The sequence below is a fragment of the Haliotis rufescens genome, unplaced genomic scaffold (genome assembly GCF_023055435.1).
Source record: "Haliotis rufescens isolate VD_foot unplaced genomic scaffold, xgHalRufe1.0.p SCAF_12, whole genome shotgun sequence".
NCBI lineage: Eukaryota > Metazoa > Mollusca > Gastropoda > Lepetellida > Haliotidae > Haliotis > Haliotis rufescens.
In genome coordinates this window covers 27,523,774-27,538,067 of record NW_025963802.1, presented here as the reverse complement: position 1 = coordinate 27,538,067, position 14,294 = coordinate 27,523,774, and the positions used below count along the sequence as shown (strand labels likewise).

Here is a 14,294-nt window from a genome sequence, read left to right as displayed (position 1 = left end):
GGATCACATTAGGTGGAATGTCATGCTGCACACTTGATGGTCAGGTCGATGTTACTGGTACTGTTTGCAGAACAGTGAGTGAGTGAAAATGGTTTTACGCCGCTTTTAGCAATATTCCAGCAATATCACTGCGGGGTACACCAGAAATGGGCTTCACACATTGTACCCATGTGGGGAATGGAACCCAGGTCTTCGGAGTAATGAGCGAACGTTTTAACCACAAGGCTACACCACAGCCCCGTTTGCAGAAGAGGTCCATCAATTCACCACTATGTACCTGCTCTCTATACAAACCAAACACAATCCAAACATTAGGAAATAATACTTGTTTATTTGCACCTTAGTTATTAGTTACATAACATCACACTGCATGTGATCCATGATGAAGATCAACTCTTGCCAGCATGTGCAGCAATCCAAGTATATATACAGTTGTGTATATGTACAATCTAGCTTGTCTCTGGATTACAAGTTAACAGTGCAACACTGGACTGCAGTCTAAGACATAGAACTGTTCAGGCGATGTATGACAAATACACAACATGGACGTGTCCTGCATAGTTAATCCTGCACAATGTACACCAGGCTACACAACAGTGTGTCCTTCGTGAATGCCCTTTACTGGCATTCCTGCTCATTTGCATGAAACAAATACCATTTTTGGTACACATACTTCTCTAAGATGTTTTGACATTGGATGGTCATATACGAGGGTATGAGTTTATGATTTATTTTTAGCACTGTTATCAATGGCTGTTTCAAACACAAGTTTGTATCTCCGAAGAAATATTCTCAAAATAAGTGAAGTCAACTGTCTTCTTCATGTACAAGTAGCTTCTTTCAAAAAGCATGTGATAAACAAGTTTCCAGGGATAATTATTGCTGCTACAAGGAAAAGCATCTGACATTCTCTAATTTCAATGGGCATACAATAAGCTTAGAATAATCAACACACAATTATTTTCCTCTGAGATCAGCAGCTTTGAATGTGATGAAGGCAGACAGATGACTGCAACCTATTCCTTAACCTTTGTAGATCTCAGAAATAATTTATTCATAAAATTAGGATAATATCAGTTACAGCTGATGCCATATCATAGTCATCATAAATGAATGTTGGTTGTCAAACAAAACATTTAACAAGCAGTCCTTAACAAAAACAGTCATCGACACAGAATAAAACATGTTGAAGATGAGAGAGTACAATTTCTGTTTTGATGTTGCACAGTAATTTGTTCAAACAATAATATACACCATCACACAATTGCATACATAAATCCCATAGCAGAATACTGTAAACAATGTGATGAGTTGAAGACAGAGATCAGTGTTGAAGCCATGTCAGTCACACATACAGGACTGCAGCACACGACTACTGCCAATTCAAGTCATTCACTTGGACAGAAGTTCCAGTTTGGTGTTCATTAACCAAGGATTTGAATGCTGAAAGAAGATCATATCAGCCTGACTAGATCATATCCAGATTAACTGGTGAATGCCTTTGTACCAATGGATTTCAGCTGATCATTGCAGGAGATTGACAAGGTCATATTACAGTACTTTCCCTGCTTGTAAACATGGTTCTGAAATCTAACCTAATGACAGCTACCTGTGCGGGTCTTCATGTTGCTAGTAGTACCTTGTGTCACAATGTTATCAGGCTAATCAGGTATTGCTTGATGGATTTAGATCCTGGAAAGTTTGCAAATGAATAGTGGCATTTAAAGACATGATTCAAATTAAGAATTGTCTATGTCAGTTTCTGTTAATTACATGTGTATCTCATTCTACGGAACTGCATAAATCATGGAAACAATTGGGGGATGGGGGAGGGGCGACTCTGTCAGATTGTGATTTCTAAATCAGTCAACCTGAACAAAATGATACCATTTGAAGATCAACATGCAATAATGACAATAATCTATTCAGCACCTAACACTCATTATATCAACAACAGCACGGACTAGCCTGCCCCTTAATCTAGGAATGTAGTACATAGCAAAGAAAACAACTACAACAAGAAGTCTGTTACCACAGCAACAGACCTTTAACTCCCTTGTTTGACAATGTTTATAACATGCTGACAGCAAGATGCACATCAAGCAGGTGTTTGTCTCACATAAATACACAATGAGAACTAGCATAAGAAAAGAAGGAACATGTTGATGTATTTCACAGAAACATACTATATACCTTCCATACCATCTCATGACACCACAATACACCATTGCATCCAGTCCAGACATCAGTGACCGCAAGGGAACTGACCAGTGCTAACTCCACATGTCAATATTATCATGGTGTACACACATGTAGAATACCAGGCCTGCTATCAGAAACAACATGATGACACACTGTTCATGTTTAGGATGTCATTCTATGAATATAATACTACTAATATTTAAGCAAGTGAGCAATATAAGTAATATTTACGTGTCAAAATTATTACTATCAAAACTATTATTTTCATGTTTGTTTGAATTGTTTTAAAGTAACAGACCAATTGTTTGAATATTGTGCTCTAAAGAATTGAACCTTTGACATGCTCAGAGTGTTTGCATCAACGTTTTATATGAAGTGGAACGAACAGAATACTTTCATCAGTGACAGTGTCCTTGCAGGATATAAAAGTGAAACAGGTTTAAGCCATCTTACTCCTGAGCAATGGGGCCTAGGTCAGTACTGGTCAGTGTTGGGACTCAAAACTTTCTTTGGCTATACTTTTACAGAATACTACATTCTCGCGAACATTCACAGACACCCCATCCTGTACACTGTCATAATAACACCCAAATATCATAATCATCATCATCATCATCATCATCATCATGTATCACTTTATCACAACAATGTATATTTGTCAAGTCTAATGAATCCTGACATCTGTTCTCACACCTTATACTAAACATTAATAGGATTACGCATGTGGCTTATGTCAAGACATAGATAAGTTGAAAATATCATACCAGTAACATATATTGCACTAAGACTTTGGGCAAAATACTCAAACTGCCCATCTTGATTGTGTTCTTCAGAAAAAATAATATTTTCCTATATAAGCATCTTAATTTCTTAAATAATGTTTGTATTGAAAATATGTCCATCAGGTTCATGCTATATACAATTATATATTTCCCTTTGTCCATTGGGTGTACCACGGACCTATATAACCATAGGTTATACAAGTCCATGGTTGTACTGAGCAGATATACATTTTTTTCAGCATATCTTTTAACCAAAGTAACACTCTGCTGTTCTCATAAATCTACCTTGTGCTTATATCATCTCTGTTCAATATGAAGTACTCACAGTACAAACAAACAGTATTACTACTTGTCATAAACTGTTACTGAGGTGGTCACATTTTGCTACAAGACCAGCCCAGCAGGATCCACAAGCATCGGTTGCACATCTAAACATGGGGGCCATTTCAAATAGCGGCTGAAATTCACAGCCATTCACGATGTTCATAGCAAGAATGGCTGGAACTTCTTACATAATATGATTATCTTAACTAGCAATCATGGCATACATTAACACTAAGTTTGTAAATAATGTCTGACCTCCACAATTTCAGTTCATGTTCGGTGGTGCGTTGACTTATTCAGCTTTAACTCTTCTGTGGCCCATACCGTAAAGACTCCTTCAGTAAAGTTGTGAAGACATGTAAGGTGCATCCTCCACAACATTGTTCTCACCGTAACTTCCATGATTTCTACCTTCAGGTGGAAATATTTATTGATGTGCACACAACCAGTCCTTATGAGTTCCTGATGAATGCCTTCCGATGACAAGACTGGATGTTGTTGACCCCCATATTATTCTCCATGTGAAATTGCCCCTTGTTTCTCTCTGCAAGTGAATCCACTGTGGGATCTGTGTTCCTCCCACCATGTTAATGTTGTTGCTGCAGCTGAAGACATGGCGGCCAGGCATAGCAACATACACACAAGCTGCTGTTGTCAGTACCAAGCTGTTAACATATAGAACTCAATAACACTGACACCTGTGCTAATGACATCAATATGTACATCAGATATCAATGGCACACAATTATGTCATAACAGCTGACCTGGGTCTAGTGACACCAGCCAATGAAAGACGCTCTCCATCACACTTAGCATTGCACACATATTCCTGTCTCACTGACTGAGATCAAGACCTGTATATCTTGATGACGTCCTTGATCTGCTGCCGACAGATGGGACACAGTCCACCCTTGTCCTTCCTGACTGCGATTGCACACTCATAACACATACACATGTGTCCACATGTGTACAGGACACAGTTGACCTGCCTTTCATAGCATACTGTACATTCACTGGTGTCGTCAAACACTGGTGGGCTGTCGCCAAGGCCAGATGTTGGGGACGTTGGCATTGACACAGGGTATGGTGGTGGGGGTGGCACTGCACCTGTTGGGGATGTGGGTGTGGCTTGGGAGGGTACACTGAAGCTGCGCAGCACTGATGGAGGCACTGTGGGTGGGGGTGGGCGTGGTGGAGGGTGGGAGGCAGTGTTAGACTGATGTGCTGAGGGGGGTAAAGACACTGTCAGGCCAGAGTAGCTGGATGTTGACCGTGACCGAGGGAGGCGAGGGAGATTCCCTGAGGGATTTGTAGCACCTGAAAATAAAAGAAAACCTTTATGTATACATACGATTAAACCTATCACCTATATTCACCATTATTTTGGACATTAATTCTGCCCTTGTAATAACCTCTAATGAGTCTTAGGAGTTTTTACTTTTTCCATGAGTTAAGTAGCAAATGAGGTCTTGACTTGGTTTGTCAAACGTCCAATATTCTAAAATCAAAAACAAGAATTGAAACTTTGTCATTATTGATGATGGGAATCAAACTCCTCCTGATCAGTAGTCAGACACTCTAACCATTAGACCACAGAACTGGTTGAAGATCGGTGCTTCATAGTTTAGCATATATTTCCTGGTCAGATATATTTTATGAGCATTCCTTTAGACTGTTGTAACACACTTTTATACATAATATTAAACAAAAATGAATAAATGTTGTTTCGACAGTTCATAAGTCAGATAAAACACTCCTCGCTTTTAGAAGTAAAAACCTTCAGGCAGCCTAAGGCCCTTAGTTCTACTAGCTTGGTCACTACTTCCCTCAGGTTTCACTGTCAACCAGTACCGAGGAGGAATGTTATATATCTTACATAACTATATAAAGTGTTAAACTTTCTTGGCCTTGCAAAAAAAAAAAATACTTCCAATTAAAATCAGATGTCAGCAGACAACATCTTCTGTTCTCTCTCTCCAGCGACATTCAACTAATAGTCTTACTTTTCTTCTCTTTATCTTGTAATTCCAAACTGCAAGTATCCATCTGGGTTAATACACATATAAGTTCATTTTGCTTTTCACATGACATTGTGCACAAACTAACACTTACATTGTGTCCATACACACTGCCAAGAAATTGATTGCTGAGGGGATAGCTGTCATTTCAAAACCCCACTAAAGAAGTTAAAAGTATTAGAAAATTTCACATGCATACAGTTCTTTGACTGTTAATGATTATTAACGATAAAATTACAGTTCTTCACCAATGAATAGCTATAATAATTAATTTTGACAGTCTCATTGGGTATTTCTATGAAACTAATGCTCATAAAAATCACCATCCTTTTGAATATTTGTAAGAACATGATATCATCACTTTGAGCATGTTGAGATATGTATAGCACATATTTCTTTTCAATTTAATAGGTGTACAGCTTCAAGACCTGAGACCATTACCTCCTCTAATCAAATCTTCCGGAATTATTGGCTTTCATTTCTCCAGGAAATACATACCGGTATGTTAAGCAGGATGTTTGGATAACATAATTGTCCCTTTCTTCAATCTTTATCTTAACTTGTGTCATAGCTTAGTTGTTGAGATGGTTAAGTATGGAATGGATATTGGAATGGAATTTAGAATTAGAAAAAGTGGAATATACTCATCTCACTCTGAAAAAAAACCCCTGTGTTGTATAGACCCTCACTGAGACATTAACAGAATTGCTTGACAGTTTGTAAACAGCTGTAGCCATTGCTGTAGAGACTTGTGCAAGCCTACTCTGTAACATTTGTCATAATGGATAGACATTATCGATGGCTTTTAATAGGATAATAAACGTGACAAATATAAAAATAAACCACACATATTGTTCTTCACTTTGGGTTCTGTTTTGCCTCATTTGATTATCACCACAAATCATTAGATTTCAGTATTGAATAAGCTGTTTCCTCATCTAGGTATGTCTCCTCTCCCTTAGCGCTGGTGAGGGCAAAGGCCGAAGAGAGAAGCTGACACCAATGTCCCTCAGCTTATCCGTCATATCGTTGACAGCTGTTTATAAACTGTCTTAGCATATTAGGTTGGAGACACATTTGTAAATAGGATAGGTTCCATTTGTCTCATTCCAAATTCCACTCCAGCACACCAATCCAAACTCCACTTCAAAATCCATCGATACTTTACCCTATTCTGGAAACAATGCAGTTGTTTCCCCTATTCATACCTCCAAATACCACTTCACACAAATATTTCTCATTATTTTGATCAAAATAAAATGTCTCAGCATGACCTATGGAGAAAGATCTGTCAGGTCACATCAAATTTTGATTATCTGCTAAAATGTTGACATTAGATAAATTTGGCAAGGGGGAAATTGTGAAGGTCTCACTCAGAAATAGACCACATGTGACTTAATGTCAAGTTTATACTACTGTATAACATATATACTACTGCTGCTTGTTCGAACTTTGTTGGGGAGAGATATTTATATAGGCTCTGCCTGTTTATCAATCCCCTTTCACTGTACCAAGTGGAAATAAATATTGTTTAAAAAGTAAAAAAACAAAACACCCCAGATATATTGACAGTAGTGGGTGACTTCGCCTAGGTGAACACTACCAAGCTGCCTGTTGTTCATTTAAGGATTGACTGTGTATTTTTTTCGGTTCATTGAGGTATGAATCGAAAAGCCGATGTGCAAACTGTATGAATCCGCGTAGCGGATTCTTACAAAAGTTTGCACATCGGCTTTTCGATTCATACCTCAATGAACCGAAAAAAATATACAGTCAATGCTTATAATTAAATTCGACAACGTAAAACATGTTTTATCTACAATAGTTTAACCCAAAACAGTTGCATATATCAAAACAGACAAAAATGACGACATTGATAAACATTCCAGGTGTAGTAATACATACAGTGGCGTGACATGAATCAGGTGATCGTTTAATTTATGCACATAACTTGACACGCCTACACAGTCAGTAGCCAATCAACGGAGAGTGGGATTAAAACAATGTTCATTTGACCTGTCAATTAAGGCAATAGGCCAAAACAACTGCAACAGTCAGACTGTAACGAACCGGAAGAAATATGTCCGAGAGAAGGCGGCAGTTTCAAATAACATGGTCATTTACTGCGTGATTCAAACATTACTTCCCCGATTACGGTAAATCACAGTTGGAGAAATGCTAGTTATAAATGAAACCCGAAGACATGAAAGTTGAACCGGGGCGAGCGGGAAAAAAACAGGCGAGCGAGCTTGCACGTTTGCATTTTCATTCATTCTCGGCCTCCGGTTTCAAAGGGTAGTTTGGACAATGCATATGCACGAAAGTCGCTAAATGTCCTGTGCATGACGATACACGTGAGCAGAAAGGGAATTCCCTCGACTGTAATATTGGGATTCCCCGACATTCCGAAGTAATAAAAGTAGTGCGCCGCGGTGGGCGTGGCTTAATTTTTTACATTCATTGGGAAATGAATGCAATAACACGTGACCAATTCAGCTAATCAGAATGCAGGAATTTCCATGAACACAACGAAAATTTAATTATTTCCCGATGAATGTCAGTATGTCACGTGATTACGTTGTCAATCGCGCAGAGACATACAGAACTACTTTAGGGGAATTCCTCAATGTCTAAAAATAACATAATAAATAATTAGGGAAAACTGAGAGCGAGATCGATTTAGGCTATGAATGATGCAGGCTTTGAAGTCAGACAGATCATGTGTATGTCGGGTCACCGAAATGAAGCGTCCATTCGAAGCTATAACAGAGAATGCTCAACTAACCAAACAAAATCACCGAGCTCCACACTATCGTGCCTCAGTAAATCCAACCGCGCCGCCTCAAGCGGTAATCCCCGTCATCAGCAGCTGTATTATGACTCAAACACACACCAAAAGTTCACAGAATGTTAATATGTATCCATTTTCAGCATGAGCCGGGTCTGGATTTCTTTCCAATTCCACCGCTAACTTTACTGGGTGCAACTTGCATGACATTGCGTTAGCTGCCATTTTCTGCCGTTTGTAAAACCAAGGGATGTCACTCCAAATGGAATGTTTGGGACGGATGACGTCAGGACGTCACGATTCTCCGCGTTGATATAGTTTGCTTTCAATAATTAAAGTTTGATGTTTAATGGATTGTTTTGTTATGATTTATGTATCTGTCAATATACTGTTGCACATCATGGAATTTGCTCACGTGAGGCACTGTCTTCATCAGCTGATGAATGTCAACAAATACAACTTCAATCCTTAAATGTAAACCAAGCAAATGGCTACTTCTATACTACTACTTATGGATTGCAAATCTTCAGTAATACCTCAGTATCCAATAAAATACAAGGTTGACAAACCCAAACACCTCATGATGTGAGTAGACAACACTGAACATCACAAACTCTCTGGAGAATCTCTACTGAAAGTAGAATTATTTTCTCTGAAATGTTGTTTGTGACTCTAAAGGGTACAATGTGTGTTCTCAAAAGTATGACTGCGATAGTCACAATATATATGTGAAATGAAAATGGGTTGACATAAATGTCACAAATCAAATATTGGAACAACTTTAAATATGTCAGAGGTAGGGGTTTTCATTTTCTGTATAAAAGGCAGTGATGTCAGGATATCAGATTACCCAAAGGGCTGAGCCAATGGGACCAGGTTGGGATTCCCTTCTATAATCAAACTGTTAGCTGGAACCAGTTCCAGAAGCCCCAAGAAATCAACACATGACCATGTATTTCCATTCTGATACCATTACCTTCAGCTTGGGGAAACACAAGTTGCCTCTAGGTAACATAATGAAAAACTACTGTAGTTTCCACATAATGACATTACTTGTTAAAGTTATTGTCTGGCCCATTATAAACCAAAATATTTCATTCCTCTTTTAACTTACTGATTATATCAAAGTTGCTAAGATGGCTAAAATCATAAAGGCTTGGTTGAAAGAAGTTCTTGGTGCTTGAAGGGCACACTTACAAATCTTGATGATGTATAGTATAGGTGGACGGTGATACAGCATTTTCTGCAATGCACAAATGTGCATCCAGAACACACAAATGTAGAGATTGGACGCACAATGATATTCATTGTACTTACAAGTTACATTGCTTCAAGAGCAGTAATGGGAGTCTGTCATTCACATCTTCCCGACGCAAGGGAGTTAACTGACTATAAAAGTCTATAGTTCCCACCCTTGCTGAACTTGGCTTCAATGATGGAGTTATATTTTAGCTGGACTAACGAGTCTACGCATAGTCCAATAAAAACTGCATCGACATCCGGTCAGTGAACTGCCATGCAGATTTCAGTCGATTGCAAGATTTGCAGAGCAAGTGTACCATCAACTGGACGCCGACAGACATTTTCCAAATGTGTCCATGCTTTTAATGAAGTTCTTGATTATCTATCAGATTGGACGCTGCCATTTTGAATGAAGCAAAAGCAAGTGATATGAGAGGTGGAATCTGATTGGTAAATAGCAGGACATAGAATGAATATAACTCATAATAGCCACTGGTGGCACTATGATAAAGATGTGAAATGCCAGATTAGTTTGGCAAGGGTGGAAACTGGACTTTTACAGTCAGTTGACTCCCTTGCCTCCATCAATCATGACCACTGTCCACATGATCACTGATTCATTCCAGACCCTAAAGTAATTTTCAAATGTACAGTACACTACACCATTTCATTACTTTACAGGACCCTGGACCCCACTTTTGTAAGTCAAAAAGTGGGGTCGCCCGCATTATCATGAAGTCTGCCGGATGTTTTGTTTGAATTTCCATTTTCCAAAAAAGGTAACATCACACAACCCAGTAAAATGCTGCAAAACTTAAGAACATGATTTCACTGAAATTATTGTAAACAAAAGTTGGTTACATACTAGCTTGAGCAACAACAAACAAACAAACAAATTATTATTGTGACTTGCTACTCACCTAGCAACTTAATTTTCTGTACATTGCCGTAGACATCGAAAAAAGCCCACAGGGGCAGTGTGCGGTCTACATGCATCAAGGTGGCAATCTTGTGGTTGTTTCTGGAGTATCGCACCTCACCTGCAATTAAATTTTCAAATTCAGTACGTATCATATTGACATGCTTTAGAACAGTATACAATGCTTGATCACCTAACCATCCCATTGATCAGCCTTCATCAACTCCATGTTTAACTTGCATAGAGTCTGATCAACCCACATTTCCTGGAATTCTCCAGACAAGATATGTTCCTCTTACCCTTCCTTCATTTGGTGGACAAAATACAAGGCTAAAAAAAAAACATTCTTGGTTCTCAGGCCCTGCCGCATCATCACAAAGTCCGCCACACGTTTTGTTTTTATTTCCATTTTCAAAAAAGAATATCCTTAAACGTTCCACGTCTCGAACACACGACCTCATCTGTGAAATGCTACAATACAATGCGATCCAATATAACGTGCAGTTACTTCCCTTTTCATGCGCACTGCTTTACTGTGCATCTTGTGTGTTATGGTCATGGCGGTAATAGGAGTTTGTGTGCGAGCTCTGCTGTTTGCAAATTTGGTCAATGAAAACATTAAATTTGCGATACAACATCACTAGACATGATGATGGTGTTCAAATACAAATTCAATGGTATTTATGTACTGTATGAGGGACAATGTTTCATACCAGAGGTTATTTGTCTCGTAAAATAAGCGGGAAATCGATGCTAACTTATAATATCCCGCCTATACAGCGAATCGGAATGAAGCACATCACTAGTGCATACAAAACCTCTAACTTGCAATAAAAATGTGTTAAAAATTACATCGTAGCCCTTCAGAGAATTCAGGGAAACGGAACAGATTATATCAATTAAACTTGGTCAATACAAATTTGAAATTTGAGATAAAACATCACTAAATATAATGATGAGCCAATTAAATTGTATTTCCTGTTCTGATTGGCATTGTTTTATATGCAGAGATTAAGATTACTGTGCGTCTTGTCTCGTAAAAAAGCCGGAAGTAGCATTCAGTTGCACACACTTTTCTCGGAATCTACCAGTGATTCGGCCAACAATATAACTTTAAAGAATTTTGATACAATGAGCGTAAGAATTGTATCTGAAACTATTATTTTATCAGGAATAATTTATTCCAATATCATGTGTAGTTGCAGCTTTACTATATATGTGAAATAAATTAATAACCATAAGCATAGAAACTTTGGTTCAGCTGATCGCCATTGCCGGAAATGTTTTCGAATGGAAGAATTTGGCCAATCACCGTCCATGAGCCCGCGATTGCTAAAACTTAATGTTGACATATAATAGTCAAACTACAACAAGTATGACTTTCAGCGATTCAATGTATGGCATTTATGATATATATATATCCATTCTCTATCCACTAAAGTTCGTTTTCAAGGCTTCAATAGCGGTAATATGACCGTGGTTGATGTAAATGACAGTGAGTTGTGCGATCTTCCGATCACTTCACATATTGTTTTGCCGAAATGAACTGAAAAAATATTGAATGAAATGTTGAATAAAATTAATAAAATAGACTACCAACATAAGACCAGATATATTATGAACTCTCTCTACAACCAGACAGTGTAATTACATGATTAATTTGAGTATTTCAGTATGGATTTGTTGACATGGTATTTCCGGTGTTCTGTGCCCACAGTAATGTCTTTGTGTTGCGGAAAATAAATAAATAAAAAGGGCAGCTCACCCACCCGATATTTTCAAAAGCTATTGCCTGAGAACCAAATTATGGATCACTTGGCACAGTCATGCCACTGATGTGTTTGGAGTCATCTGCATGGGTGATAACATGGCTTTGTGTCACTTAATAACATTTGGTTGTGAATAAGTTATTATTGGTCAAAAGACAATTCCAGTAATAGTTACCAAACCAAACAAGTACACCATTCAAGAAATAATACATATTTGTGTCTGGGTATAGAAGACAACATCTATTTTCCACCTAATGCCAGTGCAAACATATGATCATTTTGATCCCAACACATGCAGTTATGGACTTAGTTGGAATTTCCTCCTAGCAAAATTCTTCTTGGTCTGGAAAGCTCAGCTTAATATAGCCGATATTATAACACTAAAATCTACCGAAAATGTTGCTCAGAGCAAAGTTTGGGCATCAGACAGCAATATTGGATATAATAAACCTAACCTGTCAAAGCACTCACATGCGATGTAGTTTTTGTGTAAAATAACTTATTGCAGGTTTACTTTAGGCTGTGAAAATATTGATGAAAGTGGACGTTTATCCTTAAAACAGGGCTTCAGACATGCACTTAATGGAAACCATGTCTCATAGAAACTAAAGTTAGTCAGTTGGTGAATCGTGATCTATATTGCAGTCTGCAATGTTTTAGCTCTATCATGATGGCCTGTGCATGATAGTCTCCATAAGATGAACGAGTGGCCAACAGCATGAGCAACCAAGTGACATCACACACTGTTACCACCATGAGGCACTGGATTCCTGAAGACCTATTCTACTCTGTAATCATCAAGGGCAGTGTGAAAAATAGGATACCCTACTTGCTACAGTTAATGTACATTGTGTCTTGCTGAAGCAATGCACAGAGGCTAAACAGTGTGTTACTTAGAAAATGTTTCAAGTCCTCAAGCTGAGCTGAGACTGAGCATAACAAACAAACTCAACAAGTATTTGTCACAGAGTGACGAAATATCCCCCGCCTGTACACCATAGTACCAAATATGAAGACAATCCAGCGATTAGTTCTTGAGATATTGTGGCAACACCGTTTTCCAACTCCAAAAACAGATTTGCCTGCTGTGACCTTGAAAATGGGGTCAAGGTCACCAAATCTGACAGGTGTATGCGGTGTCTGTATATACACCATAATTCCAAATATGAAGACAATCCAGCGATTAGTTCTTGAGATATCGCGGCAACACCGTTTTCTAAGTCCAAAAGCAGATTTGCCTGCTGTGACCTTGACAATGGGGTCAAGGTCACCAAAACCATCTGGTGTCTGCGGTGTCTGTATATACACCATAGTTCCAAATATGAAGACAATCCAGTGTTTAGTTCTTGAGATATCGCGGCAACACCGTTTTCCAACTCCAAAAGCAGATTTGCCTGCTGTGACCTTTAAAATGGGATCAAGGTCACCAAAACCGACTGGTGTCTGCGGAGTCTGTATATACACCATAGTTCCAAATATGAAGACAATCCAGTGTTTAGTTCTTGAGATATCGCGGCAACACCGTTTTCCAACTCCAAAAGCAGATGTCTGCTGTGACCTTGAAAATGGGATCAAGGTCACCAAAACCGACTGGTGTCTGCGGAGTCTGTATATACACCATAGTTCCAAATATGAAGACAATCCAGTGTTTAGTTCTTGAGATATCGCGGCAACACCGTTTTCCAACTCCAAAAGCAGATATGCCTGCTGTGACCTTGAAAATGGGATCAAGGTCACCAAAACCGACTGGTGTCTGCGGAGTCTGTATATACACCATAGTTCCAAATATGAAGACAATCCAGTGTTTAGTTCTTGAGATATCGCGGCAACAAACAGGTGGGACGTACGGACGGACAGACGGACGTACGGACGGACGGACGGACGTACGGACGGTCGTGAATACTATATCCCCCGCTTCGCGCTTTCGCGCGGCGGGGGATAATTATTCAGTGTAACACATCATGATTCTATCATGACGAATACCCTGGACCCTTTTGAGTGTGTTTGAATGATGCAAACAGTATACAAGAATCCTATACACAAAGAAAATGAGAAAATACTACATACCGTGAGTCCAACGGGATGTACAATTACATCTGTATTAATCATTATAGTAGTTCAAATATAGCATGCACGTTGTCATGGTCATATTTGACATACATTTCACTCATAACAGTCTTGTTTCAAACAAGGAAATCACCTCTACTGATTAGTGCCGCACTTCAGAGAATATATATAATTGTATTCAAG

General features: G+C 38.7%; 1 protein-coding gene across 3 annotated transcripts in view; it reads right to left on the bottom strand.

The window, feature by feature from the left end:
• Positions 1 to 311: 311 nt before the first annotated feature.
• The window catches only part of LOC124116157 (protein neuralized-like), a 59,261-nt gene continuing 45,278 nt past the window's right edge, over positions 312 to 14,294 (bottom strand). For all 3 annotated transcript variants that reach the window (XM_046477411.2, XM_046477402.2, XM_046477394.2), the window contains 2 exons: positions 10,277 to 10,396; positions 312 to 4,625 (listed from right to left, as the gene is read on the bottom strand). In XM_046477411.2, the coding sequence (XP_046333367.1) occupies positions 4,156 to 4,625; positions 10,277 to 10,396 (590 nt within the window). In that variant the 3' untranslated portion in view covers positions 312 to 4,155. The remainder of the gene's footprint in view (positions 4,626 to 10,276; positions 10,397 to 14,294) is intronic.